We start from the raw sequence: 14522 nt of genomic DNA, 5'->3' as shown, positions 1-14522 counted from the left end.
CCTTGCCAAACAACCCGATATCTGACATTTTCCTTGTCAAACAACCCGATACCGATATCCGATATTTTCCTTGCCAACAACCCGATATCCTATCGTTTCCTTGCCAAACAACCCGATATCCAGTATTTTCCTTGCCAAAGAACCTGATATCCAGTATTTTCCTTACCAGACAACTCGATACCGATATCCAGTATTTCCCTTGCCAAACAACCCGATATCCAGTATTTTCCTTGTCAAACAACCCGAAACCGATATCCAGTATTTTCCGTGCCAAACAACCCGATATCCAGTATTTTCCTTGCCAAACGACCTGATATCCAGTTTTTTCCTTGTCAAACAACCCAATAGCCAATATTTTCCTTGCCAAACAACCCGATATTCAGTATTTTCCTTGCCAAACAACCCGATATCTGATATTTTCTTTGCCAAACAACCTGATACCGATATCCAATATTTTCCTTGCCAAACAACCTGATATCCGATATTTTCCTTGCCAAACAACATCTGATATTTTCCATGCTAAACAACCCGATACCGATATCCGAAATGTTCTTTGCCAAACAACCCGATATCTGATATTTTCCTTGCCAAACAACCCGATACCGATATCCAGTATTTTCCTTGCCAAACAACCCGATATCTGATATTTTCCTTGCCTAACAACCCGATACCGATATCCAGTATTTTCCTTGCCAAACAACCCGATATCCAGTATTTTCCTTGCCAAACAACCCGATATTTGACATTTTCCTTGTCAAACAACCCGATATTTGACATTTTCCTTGTCAAACAACCCGATACCGATATCCAATATTTTCCTTTCCAAACAACCCGATATCCAATATTTTCCTTGCCAAATAACCCGATATCCAGTATTTTCCTTGCCAAACACCCCGATATCCAATATTTCCCCTGCCAAACAACCCGATACAGATATCCAGTATTTTGTTGTGTATGTCAATTATTTGAAGACACTGAGTGTACAAAACATTATGAACATCTGCTATTTCCATGACATAATTGACAAGGTGAATCCAGGTGAAAGCAATGATCCCATATTGATGTCACTTGTTAAATCCACTTCAGTCAGTGTAGATGAAGGGGAGTAGACATGTTTATTAGGGATGCACCGATATGACATTTTTGGCCAATACCCATATCCGATTTTTTCCTTGTCAAACAACCCAATAGCCAATATTTTCCTTGCCAAACAACCCGTTATCTGATATTTTCATTACCGAACAACCCGATACCGATATCCAGTATTTTCCTTACCAAACAACCCGATACCGATATTCAGTATTTTATTTGACAAACAACCCGATATCCTTTATTTTCGTTACCAAACAACTCCATACCGATATTCAATATTTTCCTTGCCAAACAACCCGATATCCAGTATTTTATTTGCCAAACAACCCGATAGCTGACATTTTCCTTGTCAAACAACCCGATACCGATATCCGGTATTTTCCTTGCCAAACAACCCGATTTCCAGTATTTTCCTTACCAAACAACCCGATACCGATATCCGATATTTTCCTTGCCAAACAACCCGATATCCGATATTTTCCTTGCCAAACAACATCCGATATTTTCCATGCTAAACAACCCGATACCGATATCCAAAATTTTCTTTGCCAAACAACCCGATATCTGATATTTTCCTTGTCAAACAACCCGATACCGATATCCAGTATTTTCCTTCCCAAACAACCTGATATCTGATATTTTCCTTGCCAAACAACCCGATACCAATATCCAGTATTTTCCTTACCAAACAATCCGATATCCAGTATTTTCCTTACCAAACAACCCGATACCGATATCCGATATTTTCCTTGCCAAACAACCCGATATCCAATATTTTCCTTGCCAAACAACCCGATACCCATATCCTATATTGTCCTTGCCAAACAACACCCGATATCCAATATTTTCCTTGCCAAACAACCCGATATCCTATATTTTCCTTGCCAAACAACATCCAATATTTTCCATGCTAAACAACCCGATAAAGATATCTGAAATTTTCTTTGCCAAACAACCCGATATCCGATATTTTCCTTGCCAAACAACCCGATATCCGATATTTTCCATGCCAAACAACCCGATACCGATATCCGAAATGTTCTTTGCCAAACAACCCGATATCTGATATTTTCCTTGCCAAACAACCCGATACCGATATCCAGTATTTTCCTTGCCAAACAACCCGATATCTGATCATTTCCTTGCCTAACAACCCGATACCGATATCCAGTATTTTCCTTGCCAAACAACCCGATATCCATTATTTTCCTTACAAAACAACCCAATACCGATATTCGATATTTTCCTTGCAAATCAACCCGATATCCAATATTTTCCTTGCCAAACAACCAGATATCCAGTATTTTCCTTGCCAAACAAGCCGATATCCGATATTTTCCATGCCAAACAACCCGATACCGATATCCGAAATGTTCTTTGCCCAACAACCCGATATCCAGTATTTTACTTGGCAAACAACCCGATATCTGATATTTTCTTTGCCAAACAACCCGATACCGATATCCAGTATTTTCCTTGCCAAACAACCCGATATCCAGTATTTTCCTTACCAAACAACCTGATACCGATATCCGATATTTTCCTTGCCAAACATCCCGATATCCAATATTTTCCTTGCCAAACAACCCGATATCCAGTATTTCCTTACCAAACAACCCGATACCGATAGCCGATATTTTCCTTGCCAAACAACCCGATATCTGATATTTTCCATGCCAATCACCCCGATACCAATATCCGAAATGTTCTTTGCCAAACAACCCGATATCTGATATTTTCCTTGCCAAACAACCCGATACCGATATCCAGTTTTTCCCTTGCCAAACAACCCCATATCTGATATTTTCCTTGTCTAACAACCCGATACCGATATCCAGTATTTTCCTTGCCAAACAACCCGATACGGATTTTCGATATTTTCCTTGCCAAACAACCCGATATCCAATATTTTCCTTGCCAATCAACCAGATATCCAGTATTTTCCTCGCCAAACAACCCGATATCCAGTATTTTACTTGGCAAACAACCCGATATCTGATATTTTCTTTGCCAAACAACCTGATACCGATATCCAGTATTTTCCTTGCCAAACAACCCGATATCTGACATTTTCCTTGTCAAACTTCCCGATACCGATATCCAGTATTTTCCTTGCCAAACAACCTGATATCTGATATTTTTCTTCCCAAACATCCCGATATCCAATATTTTCCTTGCCAAACAACCCGATATCCAGTATTTTCCTTACCAAACAACCCGATACCGATAGCCGATATTTTCCTTGCCAAACAACCCGATATCCAATATTTTCCTTGCCAAACATCCCGATATCCAGTATTTTCCTTGCCAAACAACCCGATATACAGTATTTTACTTGCCAAACAACCCGATATCTGATATTTTCCATGCCAAACACCCCGATACCGATATCCGAAATTTTCTTTGCCAAACATCCCGATATCAGATATTTTCCTTGCCAAACAACCCGATATCTGATATTTTCTTTGCCAAACAACCCGATACCCAGTATTTTCCTTGCCAAACAACCCGATACCCAGTATTTTCCTTGCCAAACAACCCCATACCGATATCCAGTATTTTCCTTGCCAAACAACCTGATATCTGATATTTTTCTTGCCAAACATCCCGATATCCAATATTTTCCTTGCCAAACAACCCGATATCCAATATTTTCCTTGCCAAACATCCTGATATCCAGTATTTTCCTTGCCAAACAACCTGATATCTGATATTTTTCTTGCCAAACAACCCGATATCCAATATTTTCCTTGCCAAACATCCCGATATCCAGTATTTTCCTTGCCAAACAACCTGATATCTGACATTTTCCTTGCCAAACACCCCGATATCCAATATTTCCCTTGCCAAACAACCCCATACCGATATCCAGTATTTTCCTTGCCAAACAACCCGATACCAATAACCGATATTAAAAATTTTAGCAGCCTTCTAAGCATTCTAGTACAGTTAAATAGTTTAAACACACACACACACACTGAACAAAAATGTACACTGCTCAAAAAAATAAAGGGAACACTTAAACAACACATCCTAGATCTGAATGAAAGAAATAATCTTATTAAATACTTTTTTCTTTACATAGTTGAATGTGCTGACAACAAAATCACACAAAAAGAATCAATGGAAATCCAATGTATCAACCCATGGAGGTCTGGATTTGGAGTCACACTCAAAATTACAGTGGAAAACCACACTACAGGCTGATCCAACTTTGATGTAATGTCCTTAAAACAAGTCAAAATGAGGCTCAGTAGTGTGTGTGGCCTCCACGTGCCTGTATGACCTCCCTACAACGCCTGGGCATGCTCCTGATGAGGTTGCGGATGGTCTCCTGAGGGATCTCCTCCCAGACCTGGACTAAAGCATCCGCCAACTCCTGGACAGTCTGTGGTGCAACGTGGCGTTGGTGGATGGAGCGAGACATGATGTCCCAGATGTGCTCAATTGGATTCAGGTCTGGGGAACGGGTGGGCCAGTCCATAGCATCAATGCCTTCCTCTTGCAGGAACTGCTGACACACTCCAGCCACATGAGGTCTAGCATTGTCTTGCATTAGGAGGAACCCAGGGCCAACCGTACCAGCATATGGTCTCACAAGGGGTCTGAGGATCTCATCTCGGTACCTAATGGCAGTTAGGCTACCTCTGGCGAGCACATGGAGGGCTGTGCGGCCCCCCAAAGAAATGCCACCCCACACCATGACTGACCCACCGCCAAACCGGTCATGCTGGAGGATGTTGCAGGCAGCAGAACGTTCTCCACGGCGTCTCCAGACTCTGTCACGTCTGTCACATGTGCTCAGTGTGAACCTGCTTTCATCTGTGAAGAGCACAGGGTGCCAGTGGCGAATTTGCCAATCTTGGTGTTCTCTGGCAAATGCCAAACGTCCTGCACGGTGTTGGGCTGTAAGCACAACCCCCACCTGTGGACGTCGGGCCCTCATACCACCCTCATGGAGTCTGTTTCTGACCGTTTGAGCAGACACATGCACATTTGTGGCCTGCTGGAGGTCATTTTGCAGGGCTCTGGCAGTGCTCCTCCTGCTCCTCCTTGCACAAAGGCGGAGGTAGCGGTCCTGCTGCTGGGTTGTTGCCCTCCTACGGCCTCCTCCACGTCTCCTGATGTACTGGCCTGTCTCCTGGTAGCGCCTCCATGCTCTGGACACTACGCTGCCAGACACAGCAAACCTTCTTGCCACAGCTCGCATTGATGTGCCATCCTGGATGAGCTGCACTACCTGAGCCACTTGTGTGGGTTGTAGACTCCGTCTCATGCTACCACTAGAGTGAAAGCACAGCCAGCATTCAAAAGTGCCCAAAACATCAGCCAGGAAGCATAGGAACTGAGAAGTGTTCTGTGGTCTCCACCTGCAGTACCACTCCTTTATTGGGGGTGTCTTGCTTATTGCCTATAATTTCCACCTGTTGTCTATTCCATTTGCACAACAATATGTGAAATTTATTGTCAATCAGTGTTGCTTCCTAAGTGGACAGTTTGATTTCACAGAAGTGTGATTGACTTGGAGTTACATTGTGTTGTTTAAGTGTTCCCTTTATTTTTTTGAGCAGTATACTTTGTTGGCATTTACGTATGTCCCCATTACCATTAAAACATAATCAAAACCTATTTATTTTACTTACTTGCTGCCGGGCGCACCGATTTGTATCAAGAACTGCAACGCTGAGGGGTTTTTCATGCTCAACAGTTTCTTTATGTGTCTCAAGAATGGTCCACCACCCAAAGGACATCCAGCCAACTTGACACAACTGTGGGAATCATAGGAGTCAACGTGGGCCAGCATCTCTGTGGAACGCTTTCTACACCTTGAAGAGTCAATGCCTTGACGAGTTGAGGCTGTTTTGAGGGCAAAAGGGGGGGGGGGACACAATATTAGGAGGGTGTTCTTAATGTTTTGTACGCTCAGTGTATGTTTTTTGCTTTATGTAATACCATATATTTTAATGCTTTATGTGATGTATGTAATCGATTGATATATAATTTGGATATATTTTGAAATGTAGTTACATGGTGATTCATTTTGTTTTTCAGAATCTCCAAGCAAACTCAGTCTCTCCAGAGATCAGTCTCTCCAGTACCCAGTCATCTGTCCATGAAGAGTGACTTCTCTATGGATCATCCCATTTATTTTAGTGATGGATCAAAGACCGTTGGAAGCAGGTAAGTTACTGGTCAGAATTGATGATATTACTATTGAAGAGGAGAAACTTCAAGATCTGAAACCAGATGCATTTTGTGTATCTGAGTATGTACTTTACAGCAGTGGTCACCAACCTTTTCTAAGTCTAGATCACTTTCACAGTAAAAAAAAAATGGCTGAGATTTACTGCTCAGATTGTTTTTTTTTACATTAACCTCACACAAACAGTTTTGTAGGAATGAGGTTTGGGCAGTAGGCCTAATACATTATCCCAGCATTAGGCTATATGATTGGACTGCCAATGTTGTTATTAATCAGACCATACTATATTTCAAAACTCTAGCTTTGATACCAAAATAGATCAGTTGGTTTAATACAGCAGCTCTTTGCTGTATTCATTGACAGTCTCTCTGTGGTCATGGTTTTAAAAGATATTAAATCTTACATAAGCTAGTAGCCTATTAAACTTGGCTGTGGCCAGAGTCATGGAAGCTCTGTAGCCACAGTGATTTGAGCTATCTACGCAGTAGGTGCACTCGATTTAGTCACAGATTTGTGGAGCAATTCTGTGGAGCAAGAATTGAAATAAATAGCTTTTTATTCTACTGGACTGATGGTATCTGCATCTGAAGGTCAACGAGGTCAAATCACGACGTCAGTGAACTTCAGGTCGAAAAGTTGGAGCTCTAGAAATATGCCTGAGTTTCCGAGTTGGATTTCCGAGTTGGATGACATTTCAAAATGATTGTTCCCAACCACCTCTCACGGTCCCTGCTCTCTCCCTCCTTTCCTCCGGTGAGACTGACCAGAGAGGGGGGACACCGTCTTCCACCTGATGTTGAAACTCGAGTCGCACCGCATCTGCCTCATGCACAAATTCATGTTGTTCCTATGACCAGAGAAAGCGAAAAATTCCTAAATATTAAAATCGACACGACGAGCTGCTAATAATAATAAACCGCAAGGCAATCGATACTTGGCTACTCTTTCATTGGCGATGCAGCCCGAGCAGAAGTATGGAGAAGTGCGCATTGTAAAATAGTTTTATGTAAACAGTGACCGTGCTGAAAATAAACTTAAACATGAACTCTCATAAAAACAGCAGCTCTTTGCTGTATTCGTTGACAGTCTCTCTGTGGTCATGGTTTTAAAAGATATTAAATCCTACGTAAGCCTATTAAACTTGGCTGTGGCCAGAGTCATGGAAGCTCTGTAGCCACAGTGATTTGAGCTATCTACGCAGTAGGTGCACTCGATTTAGTCACAGATTTGCCAGTCCTCCGGGAAGGCAGAGTTTGTCTCATGGGAACACGTTGCTTACCCGGTGCGCAGGACGTTTGAATCAAGTGCACCTACCGGCAACAACTCAACACGATTTTAAAAAAGGAGCGCAAGCCTTTATAGTTGGTTGGCTTTTCTACAGAAATATTTGGTGATCGACTAGGAATGCCTTGAAGATTGACCGGTTGGAGAACCACTGCTGTAAAGCATCTGCTTATAATTTGTTGTTTATGTCAATTATTTGAAGACACTGAGTGTACAAAACATTATGAACATCTGCTTTTTCCACGACATAATTGACATGGTGAATCCAGGTGAAAGCAATGATCCCATATTGATGTCACTTGTTAAATCCACTTCAGTCAGTGTAGATGAAGGGGAGTAGACATGTTTATTAGGGATGCACCGATATGACATTTTTGGCCAATACCCATATCCGATTTTTTCCTTGTCAAACAACCCAATAGCCAATATTTTCCTTGCCAAACAACCCGTTATCTGATATTTTCGTTACCAAACAACCCGATACCGATATCCAGTATTTTCGTTACCAAACAACCCGATACCGATATTCAGTATTTTATTTGACAAACAACCCGATATCCTTTATTTTCGTTACCAAACAACTCCAAACCGATATTCAATATTTTCCTTGCCAAACAACCCGATATCCAGTATTTTATTTGCCAAACAACCCGATATCTGACATTTTCCTTGTCAAACAACCCGATACCGATATCCGTTATTTAACTTGCCAAACAACCTGATATCTGATATTTTCCTTGCCAAACAACCCGATACCAATATCCAGTATTTTCCTTGCCAAACAACCCGATTTCCAGTATTTTCCTTACCAAACAACCCGATACCGATATCCGATATTTTCCTTGCCAAACAACCCGATATCCAATATTTTCCTTGCCAAACAACATCCGATATTTTCCATGCTAAACAACCCGATACCGATATCCGAAATTTTCTTTGCCAAACAACCCGATATCTGACATTTTCCTTGTCAAACAACCCGATACCGATATCCAGTATTTTCCTTCCCAAACAACCTGATATCTGATATTTTCCTTGCCAAACAACCCGATACCAATATCCAGTATTTTCCTTACCAAACAATCCGATATCCAGTATTTTTCTTACCAAACAACCCGATACCGATATCCGATATTTTCCTTGCCAAACAACCCGATATCCAATATTTTCCTTGCCAAACAACCCGATATCCGATATTTTCCTTGCCAAACAACATCCAATATTTTCCATGCAAAACAACCCGATAAAGATATCTGAAATTTTCTTTGCCAAACAACCCGATATCCGATATTTTCCATGCCAAACAACCCGATACCGATATCCGAAATGTTCTTTGCCAAACAACCCGATATCTGATATTTTCCTTGCCAAACAACCCGATACCGATATCCAGTATTTTCCTTGCCAAACAACCCGATATCTGATAATTTCCTTGCCTAACAACCCGATACCGATATCCAGTATTTTCCTTGCCAAACAACCCGATATCCATTATTTTCCTTACAAAACAACCCAATACCGATATTCGATATTTTCCTTGCCAATCAACCCGATATCCAATATTTTCCTTGCCAAATAACCAGATATCCAGTATTTTCCTTGCCAAACAAGCCGATATCCGATATTTTCCATGCCAAACAACCCGATACCGATATCCGAAATGTTCTTTGCCCAACAACCCGATATCCAGTATTTTACTTGGCAAACAACCCGATATCTGATATTTTCTTTGCCAAACAATCTGATACCGATATCCAGTATTTTCCTTGCCAAACAACCCGATATCTGACATTTTCCTTGTCAAACTTCCCGATACCGATATCCAGTATTTTCCTTGCCAAACAACCTGATATCTGATATTTTTTTTGCCAAACATCCCGATATCCAATATTTTCCTTGCCAAACAACCCGATATCCAGTATTTTCCTTACCAAACAACCCGATACCGATATCCAGTATTTTCCTTGCCAAACAACCTGATATCTGATATTTTTCTTGCCAAACATCCCGATATCGAGTATTTTCCTTGCCAAACAACCCTATATACAGTATTTTACTTGCCAAACAACCCGATATCCAGTATTTTCCTTGCCAAACAACCCGATATCTGACATTTTCCTTGTCAAACAACCCGATACCGATATCCGATATTTTCCTTGCCAACAACCCGATATCCAATATTTTCCTTGCCAAACAACCCGATATCCAGTATTTTCCTTGCCAAAGAACCTGATATCCAGTATTTTCCTTACCAGACAACTCGATACCGATATCCAGTATTTCCCTTGCCAAACAACCCGATATCCAGTATTTTCCTTGTCAAACAACCCGAAACCGATATCCAGTATTTTCCGTGCCAAACAACCCGATATCCAGTATTTTCCTTGCCAAACGACCTGATATCCATTTTTTTCCTTGTCAAACAACCCAATAGCCAATATTTTCCTTGCCAAACAACCCGATATTCAGTATTTTCCTTGCCAAACAACCCCATATCCAGTATTTTCCTTGCCAAACAACCCGATATCTGATATTTTCTTTGCCAAACAACCTGATTCCGATATCCAGTATTTTCCTTGCCAAATATCCCGATATCTGACATTTTCCTTGTGAAACAACCCGATACCGATATCCAGTATTTTCCTTGCCAAACAACCTGATATCCGATATTTTCCTTGCCAAACAACATCTGATATTTTCCATGCTAAACAACCCGATACCGATATCCGAAATGTTCTTTGCCAAACAACCCGATATCTGATATTTTCCTTGCCAAACAACCCGATACCAATATCCAGTATTTTCCTTGCCAAACAACCCGATATCTGATATTTTCCTTGCCTAACAACCCGATACCGATATCCAGTATTTTCCTTGCCAAACAACCCGATATCCAGTATTTTCCTTGCCAAACAACCCGATATTTGACATTTTCCTTGTCAAACAACCCGATATTTGACATTTTCCTTGTCAAACAACCCGATATTTGACATTTTCCTTGTCAAACAACCCGATACCGATATCCAATATTTTCCTTGCCAAATAACCCGATATCCAGTATTTTCCTTGCCAAACACCCCGATATCCAATATTTCCCCTGCCAAACAACCCGATACAGATATCCAGTATTTTGTTGTGTATGTCAATTATTTGAAGACACTGAGTGTACAAAACATTATGAACATCTGCTATTTCCATGACATAATTGACAAGGTGAATCCAGGTGAAAGCAATGATCCCATATTGATGTCACTTGTTAAATCCACTTCAGTCAGTGTAGATGAAGGGGAGTAGACATGTTTATTAGGGATGCACCGATATGACATTTTTGGCCAATACCCATATCCGATTTTTTCCTTGTCAAACAACCCAATAGCCAATATTTTCCTTGCCAAACAACCCGGTATCTGATATTTTCGTTACCGAACAACCCGATACCGATATCCAGTATTTTCCTTACCAAACAACCCGATACCGATATTCAGTATTTTATTTGACAAACAACCCGATATCCTTTATTTTCGTTACCAAACAACTCCATACCGATATTCAATATTTTCCTTGCCAAACAACCCGATATCCAGTATTTTATTTGCCAAACAACCCGATAGCTGACATTTTCCTTGTCAAACAACCCGATACCGATATCCGGTATTTTCCTTGCCAAACAACCCGATTTCCAGTATTTTCCTTACCAAACAACCCGATACCGATATCCGATATTTTCCTTGCCAAACAACCCGATATCCAATATTTTCCTTGCCAAACAACATCCGATATTTTCCATGCTAAACAACCCGATACCGATATCCGAAATTTTCTTTGCCAAACAACCCGATATCTGATATTTTCCTTGTCAAACAACCCGATACCGATATCCAGTATTTTCCTTCCCAAACAACCTGATATCTGATATTTTCCTTGCCAAACATCCCGATATCCAATATTTTCCTTGCCAAACAACCCGATATCCAGTATTTTACTTGCCAAACAACCCGATATCTGATATTTTCCATGCCAAACACCCCGATACCAATATCAGAAATGTTCATTGCCAAAAAACCAAACATCCCGATATCCAATATTTTCCTTGCCAAACAACCCGATATCCAGTATTTTCCTTACCAAACAACCCGATACCGATAGCCGATATTTTCCTTGCCAAACAACCCGATATCCAATATTTTCCTTGCCAAACATCCCGATATCCAGTATTTTCCTTGCCAAACAACCTGATATCTGACATTTTCCTTGTCAAACAACCTGATACCCAGTATTTTCCTTGCCAAACACCCCGATATCCAATATTTCCCTTGCCAAACAACCCCATACCGATATCCAGTATTTTCCTTGCCAAACAACCCGATACCAATAACCGATATTAAAAATTTTAGCAGCCTTCTAAGCATTCTAGTACAGTTAAATAGTTTAAACACACACACACACACTGAACAAAAATGTACACTGCTCAAAAAAATAAAGGGAACACTTAAACAACACATCCTAGATCTGAATGAAAGAAATAATCTTATTAAATACTTTTTTCTTTACATAGTTGAATGTGCTGACAACAAAATCACACAAAAAGAATCAATGGAAATCCAATGTATCAACCCATGGAGGTCTGGATTTGGAGTCACACTCAAAATTAAAGTGGAAAACCACACTACAGGCTGATCCAACTTTGATGTAATGTCCTTAAAACAAGTCAAAATGAGGCTCAGTAGTGTGTGTGGCCTCCACGTGCCTGTATGACCTCCCTACAACGCCTGGGCATGCTCCTGATGAGGTTGCGGATGGTCTCCTGAGGGATCTCCTCCCAGACCTGGACTAAAGCATCCGCCAACTCCTGGACAGTCTGTGGTGCAACGTGGCGTTGGTGGATGGAGCGAGACATGATGTCCCAGATGTGCTCAATTGGATTCAGGTCTGGGGAACGGGTGGGCCAGTCCATAGCATCAATGCCTTCCTCTTGCAGGAACTGCTGACACACTCCAGCCACATGAGGTCTAGCATTGTCTTGCATTAGGAGGAACCCAGGGCCAACCGTACCAGCATATGGTCTCACAAGGGGTCTGAGGATCTCATCTCGGTACCTAATGGCAGTTAGGCTACCTCTGGCGAGCACATGGAGGGCTGTGCGGCCCCCCAAAGAAATGCCACCCCACACCATGACTGACCCACCGCCAAACCGGTCATGCTGGAGGATGTTGCAGGCAGCAGAACGTTCTCCACGGCGTCTCCAGACTCTGTCACGTCTGTCACATGTGCTCAGTGTGAACCTGCTTTCATCTGTGAAGAGCACAGGGTGCCAGTGGCGAATTTGCCAATCTTGGTGTTCTCTGGCAAATGCCAAACGTCCTGCACGGTGTTGGGCTGTAAGCACAACCCCCACCTGTGGACGTCGGGCCCTCATACCACCCTCATGGAGTCTGTTTCTGACCGTTTGAGCAGACACATGCACATTTGTGGCCTGCTGGAGGTCATTTTGCAGGGCTCTGGCAGTGCTCCTCCTGCTCCTCCTTGCACAAAGGCGGAGGTAGCGGTCCTGCTGCTGGGTTGTTGCCCTCCTACGGCCTCCTCCACGTCTCCTGATGTACTGGCCTGTCTCCTGGTAGCGCCTCCATGCTCTGGACACTACGCTGACAGACACAGCAAACCTTCTTGCCACAGCTCGCATTGATGTGCCATCCTGGATGAGCTGCACTACCTGAGCCACTTGTGTGGGTTGTAGACTCCGTCTCATGCTACCACTAGAGTGAAAGCACAGCCAGCATTCAAAAGTGACCAAAACATCAGCCAGGAAGCATAGGAACTGAGAAGTGCTCTGTGGTCTCCACCTGCAGTACCACTCCTTTATTGGGGGTGTCTTGCTTATTGCCTATAATTTCCACCTGTTGTCTATTCCATTTGCACAACAGCATGTGAAATTTATTGTCAATCAGTGTTGCTTCCTAAGTGGACAGTTTGATTTCACAGAAGTGTGATTGACTTGGAGTTACATTGTGTTGTTTAAGTGTTCCCTTTATTTTTTTGAGCAGTATACTTTGTTGGCATTTACGTATGTCCCCATTACCATTAAAACATAATCAAAACCTATTTATTATACTTACTTGCTGCCGGGCGCACCGATTTGTATCAAGAACTGCAACGCTGAGGGGTTTTTCATGCTCAACAGTTTCTCATGTGTCTCAAGAATGGTCCACAACCCAAAGGACATCCAGCCCACTTGACACAACTGTGGGAATCATAGAAGTCAACGTGGGCCAGCATCTCTGTGGAACGCTTTCTACACCTTGAAGAGTCAATGCCTTGACGAGTTGAGGCTGTTTTGAGGGCAAAAAGGGGGGGGGACACAATATTAGGAGGGTGTTCTTAATGTTTTGTACGCTCAGTGTATGTTTTTTGCTTTATGTAATACCATATATTTTAATGCTTTATGTGATGTATGTAATCGATTGATATATAATTTGGATATATTTTGAAATCTAGTTACATGGTGATTCATTTTGTTTTTCAGAATCTCCAAGCAAACTCAGTCTCTCCAGAGATCAGTCTCTCCAGTACCCAGTCATCTGTCCATGAAGAGTGACTTCTCTATGGATCATCCCATTTATTTTAGTGATGGATCAAAGACCGTTGGAAGCAGGTAAGTTACTGGTCAGAATTGATGATATTACTATTGAAGAGGAGAAACTTCAAGATCTGAAACCAGATGCATTTTGTGTATCTGAGTATGTACTGTACAGCAGTGGTCACCAACCTTTTCTAAGTCTAGATCACTTTCACAGTAAAAAAAAAATGGCTGAGATTTACTGCTCAGATTGTTTTTTTTTACATTAACCTCACACAAACAGTTTTGTAGGAATGAGGTTTGGGCAGTAGGCCTAATACATTATCCCAGCATTAGGCTATATGATTGGACTGCCAATGTTGTTATTAA

General features: G+C 41.8%; 1 protein-coding gene across 2 annotated transcripts in view; it reads left to right on the top strand.

The window, feature by feature from the left end:
- Positions 1–14522, top strand: part of LOC123733362 (NLR family CARD domain-containing protein 3) — a 123196-nt gene that overhangs the window by 31927 nt on the left and 76747 nt on the right. For both annotated transcript variants that reach the window (XM_082976232.1, XM_082976233.1), the window contains exons 7-8: positions 6145–6273; positions 14100–14228. In XM_082976232.1, the coding sequence (XP_082832358.1) occupies positions 6145–6273; positions 14100–14228 (258 nt within the window). The remainder of the gene's footprint in view (positions 1–6144; positions 6274–14099; positions 14229–14522) is intronic.

The sequence above is a fragment of the Salmo salar genome, chromosome 06 (genome assembly GCF_965601325.2).
Source record: "Salmo salar chromosome 06, fSalSal1, whole genome shotgun sequence".
Classification (NCBI taxonomy): Eukaryota; Metazoa; Chordata; class Actinopteri; order Salmoniformes; family Salmonidae; genus Salmo; species Salmo salar.
The sequence above is the reverse complement of the archived record's forward strand: the minus strand, read 5'-3'. Positions and strand labels throughout refer to the sequence as shown.